A 17,290-nucleotide genomic window follows, 5' to 3' on the forward strand; every position below is an offset into this window, starting at 1 on the left:
ATATGTTGCTGGCTGTGCAGGAGGAAACATGGTTCTTAGCGTTTGTTCCCAGCAAATCTAAAAAAAGTATGTTTGTTTTGTGTTAAATTTTGCAATAATTTCATGTTGCTCGCAAAATTTTGTGTGTAAAGCACTCTTAGCCACTGGAAGTCTAAGCTTTGCAAGGCCAGCTTCAAAGCATGGGTTTGTGAACAGCGAGGGTGCACTCTTTTGCAGGTTCCACCCCCAATCCTAAGCTTATTGCTTGACAGCAAATGTGATGAGTGACGGCTGGTACAAGGTAAATTGTTTCCGAGTTTAGGGGAAATTGACGTAGTATTAAGGCACAGGTTGGCGAGAACGAAGAACTAGCAAAAATTACCCAATTTTTACAGCTAACATGAGCCAAATACAATCTTTTAGTATAATGGCTTACTAGGTTAATTTCTTTACCAATGAGAATATAGTTGCAATGTTCTAAGATGTTAAAGTAAACCAACTTGCTAATAAATGCACATGCATATCATTACTCAATATTCGATTCGATATTCACCGCTGAGTATTCGCATTCGATTCGTATAAGAAAATCTTTGTTTACACACCCCTCATTTTTTCTTGATTTTGTGTGTTTTGATGATGTGAATTTTGGGTGAAACAAATATTAATATTTCATTTCATGCGACTATGAAATGCATGAAATTCATATCACCCGAGATTTTACTGTAGTGTGGCAGTCAAGTTTTTGCCAAAGTATGACAATCGGTCGTTTAAGTAAACTTTGCATTGTGTGATGTGCAAGCAGGCGCGCACAGACCTTGCAATGCAATGTGTGCTGGTGGCGGCATGGCGCACACCTGCACTGGTTTGCTGCATTCATTTGCAGCCCTGTACTAAATAAAAATGCACAAGAAGCATTTCAAAGCATGACACATTAGGATTACCGTAGCGATCAGTATATCAAAACCCATTCCGCAGTACTTCATTTCATTTCATTTATTCAACCTTAAGGGCCCGAAGGCATTACATAAATATGAGCGACTTCCGACGTTTTCTTATAAAAATAAGTAAACTTGTGTGTATTTGACGGGGCCTTGGATAAAGAACTCTGTAAATTCCCCCTTTTCGCAGTATCAGGAAACTGTGAAATGTGCAGATGTTTGATATAAGCTTCAGATAGGCATATATTTTGTATTTCGAATTATCCACATACCAAACTATTTCGTGATCCCTTTCAAGTTCAACATACAGTCGACTCCCGATAATTCGAAGCCGCTTAATTGGAATTTTCGGTTAATTAGAAGTGAAGTGCTGGTCCCGTCAGTTTTGCATGTAATCCTATAGAAGAAATCGCTCGATAATTCGAAGTTCTCATCCAGTAACATTGTTTAATTGGAAGTTAATTTTCAGCCGAGATCCTCGAGGTGACCGTCATTCTTTGGTAGAATGTGCAATTTTTCAAGTGTTGCAACAGTTCCGTGCTCCGCGTTGGTGTCATCGCCAACGCAGCCGCCCGCAACGCCATCCTTCTCGGAGCGGTGCGATTATTCATTGCTACAGCTGCCGTGGCCTCCGCGATCAACTCCGGCGGGAGGCGAAGCGGCTCCCGCCGAAGGCCACGCGCGGCTGCCGCGCGTGGCCGGAGCTGATCGCGGAGGCCACGCGGGTGGCTTAGGTGCACGCAGCGCTGCATACTGGCAGTGGCGAGATTGTGCGAGATTAGTCTTGCAGCGTGCGCAGCGTTACGTCGAGGCGTGTGTTGGTCGAGCGCCTTTGTGTGGGAAGCTCGTAGGCTAGGTTGTTCCACGAGTGATTCGGAATTGACTGTACCTAGTCGCGCAGTTTATAGCCATGGCAAACCGTGGCTCTTATCGCACGCTCGACCTGGCAACGAAAGTCGAGGTTTTGAAGGAAGTTGAGAGGGGAGGTGCCGCCAAACAAGACATAGCGCGGAAGTACGGGATCAAGCCGAACACGCTCTCTAACAACATCAAGAACAAGCGCACAATAATGGATGCATTTGAGAACGACAAGTTCAAGACTTCTCGGAAGCGAATGCGCACCGGCGCTTACCCAGAGTTGGAGAAGGCTCTGCTGGTTTGAATTAGGGAGGCCAGGAGCAACAAACTTCCTCTCAGCGGAGACATCGTTGCGATGAAAGCCCGAACGCTTGCAGCAATGTTGGGGATCGACGACTTCGTTTCGTCAGATGGATGGCTGACGCGCTTTAAAGATCGCCATGACCTGGTTCTCAAGAGCGTGTGTGGTGAAAGGCGTCCGTTAACCAGGAAACTTGCGCCACTTGGAAGGACGGAAAGCTGCGTGAATATCTCGCCGAATACAAATCGGACGACATCTTCAATGCAGATGAGACTGCACTCTTCTATCGGCTTCTACCAGAGGAGACCCTGACATTCAAGGACGACGACTGTGCTGGGGGCAAACGCAGCAAGGAGAGAGTGTCGGTGCTGATCGCGGCAAACATGACTGGCACGGAACGATGTCGGTTACTTGTGATCGGGAAAGCCGCGAAGCCGAGATGTTTTAAAGGCGTGAAGACGCTGCCTGTGGACTATGAGGCGAACAAAAAAGCGTGGATGACGGCCGAAATCTTCAAGAGCTGGATAAGCAAATTGGACCGCAAGTTTGCTGCTTCGAACTGCAAGGTGTTGTTCCTTGTCGATCACTGCAGTGCTCGCGTGAATGTGCCAGCCTTGAGTGCAATACGCCTTGCATTTTTGCCTGCAAACACAACGGCTGTTTTGCAGCCAATGGACCAAGGCATCATTAAGAATGTTAAAGTCCTGTACAGGCAGCACCTCCTCGAGCGCATGATTTTGTGTATGGATAGCTCCACAAAGTACGAGGTGAGCTTGCTTAGTGCCATCCACATGTTGGCGCGAGCATGGGATCGTGTGAAGCAAGAAACAATTGCAAACTGCTTTAGGGCTTGCGGTTTTGTGGCAGCTTCTTCGGAGGATGCCTCTGAAATTTCAGCGGAGGAAGCGTCAACAAGCGAGCTTGACGGCACTGATTTTGGTAATGCTCTCGGGGACGTCAATTTTGAAGATTACGTTGCCGTAGACAAGGCGGTCGAAACGTGCGGTGCGCTGACGGATAGCGAAATTGTCGAGATTATTCGGCCCCAGGAAGCGACCCAGGAAAGCGACGATGACGTTGAAGGTGAGCCGCAACCTAAGGCTGCCGATGTAGCTGCGGGCCTTGCTCTTGCGGAGCGCTTCTTTGCCGCTGAAGGTAACGCGGAAGAAGCGTTCCGTCACATCTACAGCCTGCAGAACTTGCTTTCAGCAGCGCGATTCGGCAAGAAGAAGCAAAGCAAGATGACCGACTATTTTTCTTAGAGAAAATACTCTATTTTGCCACAAATAAAGTGCTGTTTTTTGTGTTTTGTGCTTAATGGAAGTTCGTTTAATTCGAAGTTTTGTGCGGTCCCCGTGAACTTTGTATAAACGGGAGTCGACTGTATTGGGGATCGATTATAGAGCTCCACGCTCGGCTGTTAAAGGACGGCGCTCCATTTCGGACTACTGGGACACCATAAAGGTCGGGGCCCCAGCGATTGTTCTCCCAGCTTTATCTGAAAGATCCAAGTAAGTGCAAGTGCTGGTTGCACGTTGGGTCGTCTGGCAAATCCCTGGTCTAAACTCATTCAACTGATGCCTTACGTTAGCGTACGAAGGACATTCACTGCCATATAAAGTATTTACACAAATTTCACGTGCACCTTCTTTAAAAAAAAAAAAAAAATGGGCCCTAAAATTAACTGCACATTACAATTGGATACAAAACTAAAACTGCATTTGCAGCATTGGCAACAGCCTACCGTCCAAGCTGTCAGACGAAGCCTCATCACCATGGTAAGATGATGGCAGAGCATGTTTCCTTGTAGATTGCTGTGGGCTCATTTAGTGCTTAACTATGACGACTTTTGGAGATACTACCACTTTGATGAGACTTTCTCAGCACCAGATGCATTGGCATAAGGGGCCACCAGGATTTCTGGTGTTGTGCCAAGCTCACTATCTGCGCAGAGTCCCCGGGACGCTCTCAGCCGTATATTTCGACAAGTCTAATACAGAGTGATGTAAAATCACGTGAAAGTGACCGTAGCCTCCCAAAAGTAATCACTCAAGAATACAGCCTTGTGCACTTTATATCTGTGGACAATAAAGTGTAAATGGTGATGACAATGTGATGCTTTCATTACGAAAGCACATTTAAAAATAAAGTTTCCGTTCGGTGAAGTGTTATTCTCCACGTCTCATTGCCACACGGGGTCGTGTTACAGTGAAACCTTGTTACTACAAGCACCAACCCTATTAACAAACTTCTAAGATTAACAAACTTTTCAGAAATCACGCACTGAATTCTTATGGTTTCAATGTAACAATTCTTAGGTACTACGAACTTCAGAATACCGAAATTTTCAGAATAACGATTGTTATTCATTTTCAGTGTTATGTTAACAATGCCTCAGTACTACGAACTAACATTCTGAAATCTAAGGATTCTTAGATTTCTATGTATTCTTCCCAGCAGCCAAAACAGTAGGCCAGCAGATGACAAGGTCCAAAAAGCGGATGCCACGGTGCACAGGTTTGGAAAACCCGAGACAGCGATCAATTAAAAAAACATACATTTTTTTTTAATAGTGGGCAACGCAGCAGCGAAATGGGCAACATGCTCAGGAGCACTTTCTTCTACGCATTCCAAGTTGCGGCTCTCCTGGCAAAGTTCGAGCTTTTGTTTAGCTGCCGCTCTGCAACTGTCTCGTGGAATCACGATATAGGACGGCTTCGCATCCCATTGTCGGATCCTGGTGACATCTGCCACGTCAACAAGATATCGAGCCCTGGCATCACAGCGTACACACGGGATCAGCCATGGATGACGTCGACTCACGTGACCCTGCAGGAGGACTTAAAAGTGAAGCCCGCACCGTGCTACTCCAGTGGGCAACGCAGAAGCGAAATGGGCAACATGCTCAGGAGCACTTTTTTCTACGTATTCCAGGCCAGTAGATATTTGCCGACGGCCTGCTATCATAGCGATAATAGCTTTTTATTGCTGCTGCCTTGCCCACTGTGTCTTGAATGTCTTCTTGCGCGACTTAAAAATATTCCGGTAAATATTTTGCTTTGTGGCGACGTTGAGGCCAACCCTGGCCCTACCGAGAAGGAAGTAGTGATGGAACTTCTTGCCGGTCAAAATTAATTGAAAACAGCTATACATGATGTACAGGCGTCTCAAAAAGAGATTGGCAAGCAAGTCAGTTCATTAACTGATTGTGTTGATGGTTTAGAGCGCCAACTGAGGAACCTAAGTGTAGTTACTAAGCGGGTCGAGGATATGGAGACTGCGATGTCTGCGGTTAGAACAGATCTAGCCTCCATTGTTGAAAAACTAGACGACCTAGAAAATCGCAGTCACAGTAACAACTTAGTCATTTACGGTCTTGACGGACCAAGCAACGAATCTTCTCAGGATCTTGAAAAGAGAGTAAAAGAGTTGTTTCACAGCAAACTTGGTATCTCTGCGGCGAATATAGAAAAATGCCATAGGATTGGAAACAGAAATGCTGGCCATACACGACCGGTCATGCTTGGGTTTCTCGACCATTGGGAAAAAATGTCAATTTGAAGGCTGCAAACAAATTGAAGGGTACAGCTGTTTCAATATCGCAAGATTTCTCACGTAGAGTTCGAGAAATTAGAAGGAAACTCTGGAACAGTTCTACTTTAGAAAGAAATAATGGCTCGAAAGTCAAACTTGTACACAATAAACTGAGCATAGACGGCGCAATCTTTGGCTGGGATGAAAAGAAAGGTACACGTGTTCAACAAAAGAAAAATCAAAATTGACGTTTTGTACAAAAGCCTCAGGAGCTTATATACTTAACATGAACTGCCGGAGTGTGGTTAACAAAGTCACAGAACTTGAGGGAATCTTGGTGGCCCATAAACCTGAAATAATTATTCTCACGGAAACATGGTTAAATGATTCTATCAAAGATAACAAATTTGTTCCTCGTGGGTACAATGTGCACAGGAAAGATCGAGGGAGCAAAGGTGGGGGTGTGGGTTTGCTGTTCAAGGAGCGTTTTAGTATTTTGAGAATGCCAGATATACCGAACATTGAGGGAATATTCTGTAAAGCCTATCATGGCGCAATTAGATATGTATTGGGAGCACTTTACCGACCACCTAATTCCTCTCCTGATTTCTTAGCTCATTTGCAAAGTTACCTGATTGCTCATGTGAAGCCTGGTGATCGATTAATTCCAGGCGGAGACTTCAATATGCCGAACATGGATTGGTCAACCTTCACACTAAACGTTTCTAATGACAGGCTACAAGAAGGGTTGTTTGATATGCTTCTTTCTTTTGATCTACGGCAAGTAGTTGACAGTTTCACTAGACTCCAAGGTAACTGCTGCTCCATCCTTGATCTGTTTTTCTTAAGTGGATCTATTACGGGGCAAGCAAAGTGCGAAGTACTGCCTGGAATTTCCGATCACTCTGCTGTGTTGTTGACCCTTTCGGGCGTCTCTGTGAAGAAATCTGTTGATGTCACTTCCGTGCTCAACTTCTCGCGCACAGATGATGTCGCCATATTGGACATGCTTTCATTTAGTTTTGACTCATTTCAAGGAAGCAGCGCAGACATTCATACACTGTGGAATCAATTGAAAGATCTTTTAAATGATTGCATCAAACGCTTTGTCCCTTCCATGCTAAAGAAAAGGAAAGGCAAATCTCCTTGGATTTCACGAGACACATTGCAATTAAGAAGACGATTAAAGCGCCTGAAGACAAAAAGACGTACTGCAACAGACTTGGACGCTTTGCTTACTAAAATTTCCGAGCTCTCCTCCGAGCTAAAAATGAAAGTTTCTTCAGATAAGCAACGCTACTTTGGGGAGAAACTTCCTAAATTTATTTCAACCTCTCCTGAAAAGTTCTAGGCTAATTTCTCACAGTAAGCAAATTAATGATGCTTTCATCGTAAATGGTGTTTTGAGTAATGATAGTGCAGTAATAGCAGATGCATTTAACTTACATTTTAGATCTGTGTTTACGCAAGACAATGGTTCATTGCCATACTTTCATGCTTCATACCCTCCTACGTCTGACGTTACTATTAATGAGAATGGAATACTTAACATGCTCCTTAACCTTGATATTAAGAAGTCACCCGGTCCTGATGGTTTACTAAATGAATTCTTAAAGCGTTATGCGCCATGGGTCCTAAGTATCTGAGTGTGCTCTTTTCTAAATCACTAAATGAAGGCGAGATTCCAATCGACTGGAGAATGGCAGCAGTAAAACCTATCTTCAAAAATGGTAATAAGCAGCATGTCTTGAACTATCATCCTATTTCTTTGATTTCAACATCATGCAAACTTCTGGAGCATATAATACATAAACAACTTACTGAGCTCCTTTCAAAGAATAAAATATTATCATGCCATCAGCATGGCTTCAGAAGGGGTTTCTCTACATGCACACAATTAGTAACTACTGTACACGATTTCGCTAAGGCAATAAATTCAGGTAAGCAGGTCGATGCAATCTTCATGGACTTTGCGAAAGCCTTTGACAGGGTTTCCCACAAAAAGCTACTCCACAAACTTGATGTTACTCTGGGTAATGCAAAAATTGCTACTTGGCTTTCTGCATATCGTTCAAACCGATATCAATATGTTTCATTCAAAAACCATGTCTCTCGGAGGCTTCCCATTGAGTCTGGTGTTCCACAGGGTTCGGTGCTCGGACCACTGTTGTTTCTAGTTTTTATTAATGATATCGTTAATGACATTCCCGTAAAAATTGGATTATATGCGGATGATTGTGTTATGTATTCAGAAATAGATAGCGTCAGTGACCAACTACGACTAAATGAAGCCTTTGAAAAGTTGTAAAATGGTGTAGTGACTGACATATGGCTATCAATTTTGACAAAACTGTATTTATGAAAATTTCGCGCAAACTTAGAAATCTGCACTTCCAGTACTCGGCGTGTAATGTCTTGCTATCTGAGGTTGAGCACATAAAATATTTTGGTATTTGGATTTCTAAAGATCTTAGATGGAACAAACATATCAACACTGTATGCAATTCTGCCAATCAAAGGCTTTTCTTTCTCAGGAGGGCCTTGAGACTGACAACACCTGAAGTTCGCCTTCTTGCATTTAACGCAATTGTGCTGCCACTTTTAGCTTACAGATCCATAATATGGTATCCTTTCACTAAAAAAGATATTAATAAAGTAGAAGGTACTCAAAAGCGGACCGTTCGTTGTATATATAACAGCTTTGGGCGCACGTCGATGACAGCCTTGCTAAGCAGAGCCAATCTGCCAACTCTAACCCAAAGGAATCGTGTTCTCAGATTAAAATTTTTGTTTCAGCTCATTAAAGGATACTACAGCATAGATATTTCTGAGATTATTTCCGTTTCAACAGGTTATGCTACAAGGCAACGGCATGCTCTAACAATTACCCCCTTCACTAGCCGCAAAAATTGCTTTAAATACTCATTTTTTCCTAGGGTCGTAAGTGAATGGAATCAGCTGTCCAACGATGTGGTGTTGCAGCCATCCCTGAATTTGTTTATGTCCCATATTGTGTAATTTTTTTATTTTCGCTCTGTTACATTTGCACTTGCAGTAGATGCATCGATTCAGTTGTACAAGACGTTTCGCTGCAGTTTTCGGTCGCCCTACCATCCACAAGTTGCGCGCCGAGCAGCGGTTACGAGAGCGAGCGCAACAACCCGGTGAAACATTAACCTGTTATATTGAAGAGGTTCTTGACCTATGCAAACGTGTGGATGCGTCTATGCTGGAAAATGACAAATTGAAGCACATATGCAAGGGCATCGCCGATGACGTTTTCCAAATGTTGATCGCCAAGAGCCCGCACACCATAGCAGAGCTCATAAACTTGTTCCAAAGCTACGACGAGTTGAGGAGGCAGCGCGAGTTGACTAGGTGCCCCTCAGTGGCTGACGAGGCCCTCTCTTCCACGACAGCCTTCTCTGATCATTCCTCCTTGCTCACACAAATCCAAGCTTTCGTGCGGGAGGAAGTTGCACATCAGCTTTCTCTGCTACCCTTCGCTGAGCTACAGCAGCCGCTGCCACAACAGCCTCCTACACAGCTCGCTCCTACGCTCCGGCGGGTTATTGAAGACCAAGTTGCTGAGGCTCTACCAATGCAGCATCAGCAGTACCCTGCCGCCGCGCCACTTACTGTATTTACTCGCATAATAGGCGCACTCGCATAATAGGCGCACCCCCAGTATGGTCGCGGAAAATCAGATTTTTTTATTTCCGCGCATAATAGGCACACCCCGAACTTGGCACTGTGATCAGTACCGCATTTACACGATTGCAAGCCGACGCCCTCCTGCCCCTCCATCTCGGGTGGAAAAAAAAAATGCACGCACATTCCACAACCCAAGCTTATTAACACATTTGCTGGACTACTAGTCTCATTAGTGTTGTTGCCGTCGCAGCTGCTGAGGTCCCACAGCACATACAACATCGCCTTCTCCAAACCGCCCCCCTCCCCGAACCGCCGCGAAGCCAGCGAGCACGACGACTTAATGCGTCCGTAGAAACAAAAAAAGAAAGAGAAATGCATCAACGAGCGAAAAATAGTTCTTCCATCAACTATCGATAACACCCCCCTCCCCTCCAAACCGCCGCGCGGATGTAAGCTTTTCGCTACGTTCGCTACCTTCGCTTGGAAAGCTGGGTGACTCGACACAAGCGACAGTGCCATCGCCATCAATGCTCTACACAGGCTGACACAGGGAAAGAAAAGGTAAAACGCCACATCTCGCCATTTTGCAAGCGCTGTGCAGTTCGTGTGGTCGCGTGTTCCGAAATGGGCAAGTACGGCAGCTACACGGCTGCATTTAAACTGAAAGCTGTGCAGTATGCACTCGAGCATGGAAACCGTGCTGCAAGCAGGCATTTCAGTGTCGGTGAAACAAGCATTCGCTACTGGCGAGGTCAGCAAGAAAAACTTCAGGCCACAAAGAAGTCGCGACAGGCCTTCCGCGGTGCAAAGTCGGGAAAGTATCCGCAAGTGGAAGATCAACTAGTTCAACACATACGGGGCCTTCGACAGGACGGCTGTGCAGTGTCTCTCGACATAGTGCAGACTGAGGCGCGCAGAATTGCGCGAGCGCAGGGCATCGAAGTGAAAGACTTCAAAGCAAACTCCCGATGGACAACGCGCTTCATGCGACGCCACGGACTTACCCTGAGGAGGCGCACAACGTTGGGCCAGCGCTTGCCCTCAGCATACGAGGACAAGGTACTCGAGTTCCACCGTTTCGTCATATGGCTCCGGCAGCAAAAAAACTTCATTTTGTCACAGATAGGTAATTCAGATCAGACTCCTCTCTGTTTTGACATGCCGAGAAATACAACAGTAGAGGAAAAAGGTGCACGAAGTGTGCTTATTCGAACATCTGGCGCAGAAAAACAAAGGTGTACTGTCATGTTGGCAGTGACTGCGGATGGGCGCAAACTACCGCCTTATGTTATTTTTAAGAGAAAGACGCTCCCAAAGGGAAATTTCCCTCGAGACATCTACGTGAGGGTCCAAGAGAAAGGTTGGATGTCCGCGGAATTGATGGTGGACTGGGTCAAGACCGTCTGGGGCCGGCAGCCGGGCGGCCTGTTGTATCCGGCCATGCTCGTTTTAGACAGTTTTCGCGGGCACCTTGTAGAACGTGTACGAGAAAAGTTGTCAGAGCTGCGCACAGATATTACCGTGATTCCGGGAGGCCTCACTTCCGTGCTGCAACATTTGGACGTTTCCCTTAATAAGCCTTTTAAGAACAACGTTCGAAGGTTGTACACCAATTGGATGGCTGGAGGACAGCGTCAACTAACCCCCGGTGGCAAAATTAAGAGGCCGCCTATGGAAATGTTGTGCGAATGGATAGTGGAAGCTTGGCGAGAGATCTCCGATGACGTCGTCAGGAAATGTTTTAAGAAGAATGGGATCTCCAATGCACTGGATGCAAGCGAAGACGACATGCTGTGGAGCTCAGACAAAGACGACAAGTCTACACCCGGCGGTGATGAGGATGTTCTCTCCAACTCAGACTCGGACTCTGAATAGTCTTAATAAATTTTACGTGTGTGTGTTCAGTCAACGTCTCTCGCCTGTTCATTAAAAGGTAAGTAGGTAGCTTTTATTTTCCCTTGTATGCTGGATTTATTGGTAAATTATGACAGTAGCCATATTCCTGCCACATGTTAAAATTTAAACCGGGAGAATGCGAGTTGAAAAAATTTCGTAAATTTTACCCCGCGTAATAGGCGCACCCGGAACTTCAAGCCGAATTTTCTGAAAAAAAAAGTGCGCCTATTATGCGACTAAACACGGTATTTATGCATCCGTCACCGCGCAGCCCCCGCGTCAACCACTCGTTGCGCTACATCCTCGGCCGCCACCACTTGTTCATAGTTCCGTTCATCGACCTGCTCCTGCCTTTACTTTACGCACTTTACGCACTTTACTTTACTTTACGCACGCAAGACAACAGGCCCATATGTTATGCCTGTGGTATGCCCGGCCACATTGCACGACTCTGCTGCCGCCGCATGCTGCACTCTGATGAGTTTGTGAAGTCGCCTCCCTACGCCAACGTGCAGCCTTTCCACGACACTTATTTTAGTCGGCAGTCGAACAGGCCACCAGCCGAGCGCCCGGTCCTTACATGTCGTTCACCTTCCCCGCGTCGCCGCTCGTTGTCCCCAATGTGTCGGCGCCCTTCACCCACGCAAGAGGAAAGCTAAGCACTGCAGCTCAGGAGGCAAGAACTGTGTCGCCATCGATCTGTACAAGTCCTCCATTGTCGCCTTCGAACGTTGTCGATCTTACTGTTGACGACGTCCCTACCGTTGCACTAATTGATACTGGAGCAGCCGTGTCTTTCCTAAATGAACGCCTCTCGCGCTTTACGAAAAGTTACGACGCCACTTTCTGCATTTTCTCTTCGCACAGCAAGCACCCAGCCAGTGCAGCCTTCAGCAGCATGCACAGCTAGAGTTGTTATTCAGGGCGTTCTCTATATTGTGGAGTTTGCGGTTCTCCAGTCCTGTTCTCACGAAGTGATACTTGGGTGGGACTTTCTATAGTGAAATAACACAGTCATCAATTGTGCACGCGCTGAAGTCGAATTATTGCCTCTGTGTGACGTGCCCCTCGTCGGCGCCACTTCTCTTCCCGCTAGGCTAGTCCTCCGAGAAGACATCGCCATACCACCGTACTCGTCTGCCGTTGTTCCCGTCTTCTGTGGAGCAGTCTCTGAAGGCGCTCTCCTCTTCACTTTTTCAGAACTCTTCATGACCCGCAAGGACGTTCCCCTGCCTTTCACCGCGCTTGACATTTCATCAGCCGGTTTCAGCGCCATCGTTGTCTGCAATCAGCTTCCTACAGCCTTGATGGCTCTTCGCGGCGAAGCACTTGGCCATGTTCAGCCTATTGATGACATGTTTATAACCGACGTGCCGGATGCTTCGTATGCAGAGCTCACCGACTTCTGTGCACTTTCTACTTCTGCTCCGCCATCACCTGACTTATTCACACCTTTCACTGCCGATGACCTTACTTCTGAGTAGCGCTCCCAGCTTCTTCACCTGCTTTCCCAGTTCCGCTCTTCTTTTGATGTCGCTCAGCCTACTCTGGGTCGCTTGTCAACCGTCAGCCACCACATCGACACTGGCTCGAACGCGCCATTGTTGCAGCGTCCGTACCGCGTATCCGCCAAGGAGCGTCAGGTGATCAGTGAGCACGAGGACGACATGCTTCAGCGCGGCATCATTCGACCTTCCAATAGCCCGTGGGCATCACCGGTGGTTCTCGTCACAAAAAAAGATGGTTCCATTCGGTTCTGCATCGATTATCGCCGTCTCAATAAGGTAACGTGCAAAGACGTCTACCCTCTACCGTGCATTGACGACGCTCTGGACAGCTTGCAAGGCACTAAATTCTTCTCTTCATTGGATTTACGCTCGGGCTACTGGCAGGTCTTGATGTCAGCAGTTGATCACCCTAAAACTGCATTCATTACGCCAGATGGTTTATACGAATTTAATGCGATGCCATTTGGCCTATGCAATGCGCCTGCTACCTTTGAACGAATGATGGACAATATCTTGCGCGGCCTAAAATGGAGCATGTGTTTGTGCTATCTCGACGACATCGTTGCGTTCGCCCCTGATTTCAGCACGCATCTTCTTCGCCTTAGGCAAGTGTTGACGTCCTTGACCAACGCAGGCTTGCAACTGAACCTGAAAACGTGCCAGTTCGCCGCGCGCAAGCTCATGATTCTAGGTCATGTCGTATCACAAGACGGATCTCCTTTCTGGCTCGCCTGCATCTCCCATCTCCCGCTCCCTGCGTCGCCAGGCTGTCCATTTTGCTGTCCGGGATAAACTCTTGTATCGACGGAACTATCAGCCCGATGGTCGCAAGTGGCTCCTGGTTATCCCTAGGGCTTTGCGTTCTGACATGTGCGCGTCTTTCCATACTGACCCACAATGTGCACACACGCAGGTGTTTTGAAGACGTATGAGCACCTGCGGCAACGTTACTACTGGCGAGGAATGTTTACTTTTGTCCAAAAGTTTGTCCACTCGTGCCCGCAATGCCAACGCCGCAAATCTACGCCTCATCCAGCCCACGGATTATTACAGCCGCTCCTGTGCCCTGCTCGTGCCTTCGACCGTGTGGGAATTGACCTGTACGGGCCGCTACCACTAACACCCGCTGGAAAACGATGGATTATTGTCGCGGTTGATCACCTTACACACTATGCCGAAACCACTGCTCTACCTGCAGCGACCGCCAGTGACGTTGCATCCTTTCTGCTCCACCGTTTCATTCTTCGTCATGGTCCACCTCGGGAGCTGCTGAGTGATAGAGGCCGTGTGTTTCTGTTGCAGGTGGTTGAAGCTCTGCTTGCTCAATGCCGCATAGTTCACCGGACCACCACGACGTACCATCCTCAAACTAACGGACTTACAGAGCATTTCAATCGCACTCTTGGTGATATGCTCGCCATGTATGTTTCATCGGAGCATACAAACTGGGACATCATCCTCCCATTTCTCACTAACGCATATAATACGGCTACACAAAGTACTACAGGATTTTCTCCATACTTTCTTCTCTATGGTCGCGATCCTTCCCATACCATCGATACGGTTTTGCCTTATACACCAGACGCGTCAGAATGTGCTCCCGTTTCAGCCGTCGCCCGTTACGCCGAGGAATGCTGTCAATTAGCCCGAAAGTTCACCTCCGCTGACCAACAACGACAAAAAGCCAATCGTGATGGCGACGCTACGAATCCGAACTTAGCTCCCGACACCCTTGTCTTGTCCGTGCCTTCTACCACGCCTGGACTTTCGACAAAACTTCTCTCGCAGTATGATGGACCATACCGCATTGTCGAACGGACCTCTCCGGTCAACTATGTCATAGAGCCGCTTACATCGACATCCGACAAGCGCCGCCGTGGACGGGATGTTGTTCACGTGCGCCGCCTGAAACAATTCTATGACCCGCTCGTCTCCACGTCGCAAGTCGCCAGGATGGCTCCGCTTTTGCACCGGGGGTAATTGTAATGAAGAAGAAGAGCCCAAGAACAAGGCCAGCCAGATCACTTCTTCCATGCCTGCTGTGCAACCAGTGGGCCAGCCGGACCGCCAGTGCTTGGCACGAGTGTGAGCCGTTCGGGCAACCAGCTGTTCCTGCTCTGCGTCACCTGCCTCCTTGGTTACGAAGAGACGTTACCCTCGGAACTGTTCAGTGCACCCATTACACAAGAAACATTGCACTTTGGAGGAGACATGGAGCTTCCTTTTTCTCAGCAGTTCTCTCAGTGTCAGCATCTGGTTTGCGCTCGTCTCTTATTATATGGTGCTTTGGTGGTGCGTGGCAATAGAAAATATGAAATATAACAGGACGGGCTGAGAGCCAGCAACGATGTTTCCGTGGATAGCTCAAATGGTGACGACTTATGAACTGATAGGTTCATGGGTGGAATGGTTAATTTTCGGGCTTTCACTATAACAACCTTTTAGAATAACTGGAAGTAAAAAACTATGTGGCCACATTATGTGTAGCTGGACAAACCCTTCATGAGATCCAAGCTCACTGAAAAACCTCTATAAATGGTCATGCAAAGTGTGAAGTGTGACCCACCTTGGGTGTTCTGGTGTCAACAGGACGGGCAAACACCTGGTCATCCGGAATCTGGGATCCTGGAGGCACTGAGTCAGAGGGCCGCGTTCCATTGTAGGAGTGGAACCTGCAAGAGCAAAGGGTGATTGTGCCACGATGCCCAATTCCAAAACAGCATAAGCTCATCTCAGTTATTCCACGAACCTCGAGCAGTGCACAAACAAATCACTTCTACAAAATGACATATGAGTAGCAGCTTACAGTTGAATTTACTTTCATAAAATTCCCACCACCTTTTCAAATGCACTTCTGCTAGCCTCCTGGTTAGCTTTGATGGCAGAGCCATGAAAAGGCAGTGGTCAATTCAGGATGAACTCAACAACAAAGCTTTTACTCTGCAAAGAAACCTGCATTGGTTTCCTTCGTAGCAAATCTAAGGTGGATGACAATGATGCCTTTTCACCACCCATTTCTCTGCGATGCACAACCCATGAGCCAAACAAAATTTTACTGTTTGTTTACAAGGCAGTCACATTGGTATCACATGGAAGAGTTCCAAACCCAATGCTGCACTTAAAGACAAAAAATTGCTGCGTCGTTCTGAGCAAAAAGAAATGGTACGCTACCCTAGTCTTTGATGTAGGTGTCTCTTAGTGGCACTTGCACCTCGGCATTGGTGTTCTTTAGGTTAAGCGAGCGAACGTCTTTCCCTTGGCATAATATGAGGGCGAGGGAGGCTGAGGAGGAAGCACATTTTACACACCATCTTCTGTGCTGACGTCGGAGTACGTAACGAGCGAGAGCATACAGCTGTTGTGAGCACGCGAGCGTTGGGAGAGGAAAAGTGACAGAGGAGGGAGTGACGTCGCATCCACTCTATACGGCAGATGTTCAGTCTATGCCAGGCAACTGTTTTCCATTTATTTCCATTTATGGTCAAATATTGACATGTCTATTTGTTCATCGTTATCGAGTTGCCATGTACGTTCTTGATTTCGGGAAATCCTCGACTCACGCACACACACGTAGTCTGCATTCCGCACCGCACGCGGCTTGCTCTGCCGATTACTTCACTCACTCAGTTCGTCGTTGCGCACTCCCCGCATGTCAACCACGCACACACGCCTTTCATTTTTTCCCTCCCTGCCACACACCGTTGCCTACCGTCCCGTGCCTGCTACTCTAATCAAGGTGTCTACTGTTAAGAATGGCGAGCTGCAATGCAGGATTGCCACCCAATTACGACTGGGGAACAAGACGCTCATCCCCCACTCTCCGTCGCTTCAGCTAGGATGCGTTCGATGAAGTGGGCTTTGTGCTGAAAACCGCCGCCATCCTCTAGCCCCATCGCCGTTGTGACGGAATGAGTTCGGCGGGCGAACTATTGTGCCCGAACTCCCCAGCGCGGACCTGATCTGCTACGCGTGCGCAAGCTGTCGCGGGAAAGCCATTTTTTGTTGCTTCCCACGCGCCGCCCGGGACGCAGGACAACAAGCTACCCAGAATGGCTCCGAGCTACCCGGAACGGCTCCCCTCTGACGTCGGTTCCGGACACTCGAACGTGTGAGCCTTTGTGTGTGTGGGCCGTCCTGGGGAGGTGGGGGGGGAGGGGGGCGGCTAGTTTACGATGAGTAAACGAACGTTCGTGTCACCTTGTATCGCGGGAGGAGCAAGTGTTTAAAAACTGCTGTGGTGTGACTGCTCGATACACTTCTCTTGAGCAGTCATGTTGGACTGACACTCTTTTTCTTAAGCAGTCATGTTAGACTGATGCACTTTTCTCAAGCAGTCATGTTAGACTGATTTAAATACTGTAAATAAACCCATATTCCTCGTTCCCGATGAGAAGCAGTTCTTCCCTTCATCAACGTCCTCAGCGTGGATAAGTTGGACGACGGCATGGGCCAGCTACCTTCGAATTCATGCCGGACTCCAATCCTGACAACGGATCACGAGCGATGGGATTGAGCCCCCAATCCTGACACTACAAGTTGACATTTCCAAATTCCCTGAGTTTTCCAGGTTTTCCCTGAGTGCCTTTGTAACATTCCCTGACTGACGCAGAACTATGTTTTAT

The 17,290-nt window shown here is 47.4% G+C and overlaps 1 protein-coding gene across 14 annotated transcripts in view; it reads right to left on the reverse strand.

Annotated features, from left to right (window-relative positions):
- Nucleotides 1–17,290, reverse strand: part of faf (ubiquitin carboxyl-terminal hydrolase-like faf) — an 819,194-nt gene that overhangs the window by 552,531 nt on the left and 249,373 nt on the right. For all 14 annotated transcript variants that reach the window (XM_075682882.1, XM_075682878.1, XM_075682872.1 and 11 more), the window contains one exon: nucleotides 15,235–15,340. In XM_075682882.1, coding sequence (XP_075538997.1) covers nucleotides 15,235–15,340 — 106 coding nt within the window. The remainder of the gene's footprint in view (nucleotides 1–15,234; nucleotides 15,341–17,290) is intronic.

This window comes from Dermacentor variabilis, chromosome 2 (genome assembly GCF_050947875.1).
Source record: "Dermacentor variabilis isolate Ectoservices chromosome 2, ASM5094787v1, whole genome shotgun sequence".
Taxonomy (NCBI): domain Eukaryota; kingdom Metazoa; phylum Arthropoda; class Arachnida; order Ixodida; family Ixodidae; genus Dermacentor; species Dermacentor variabilis.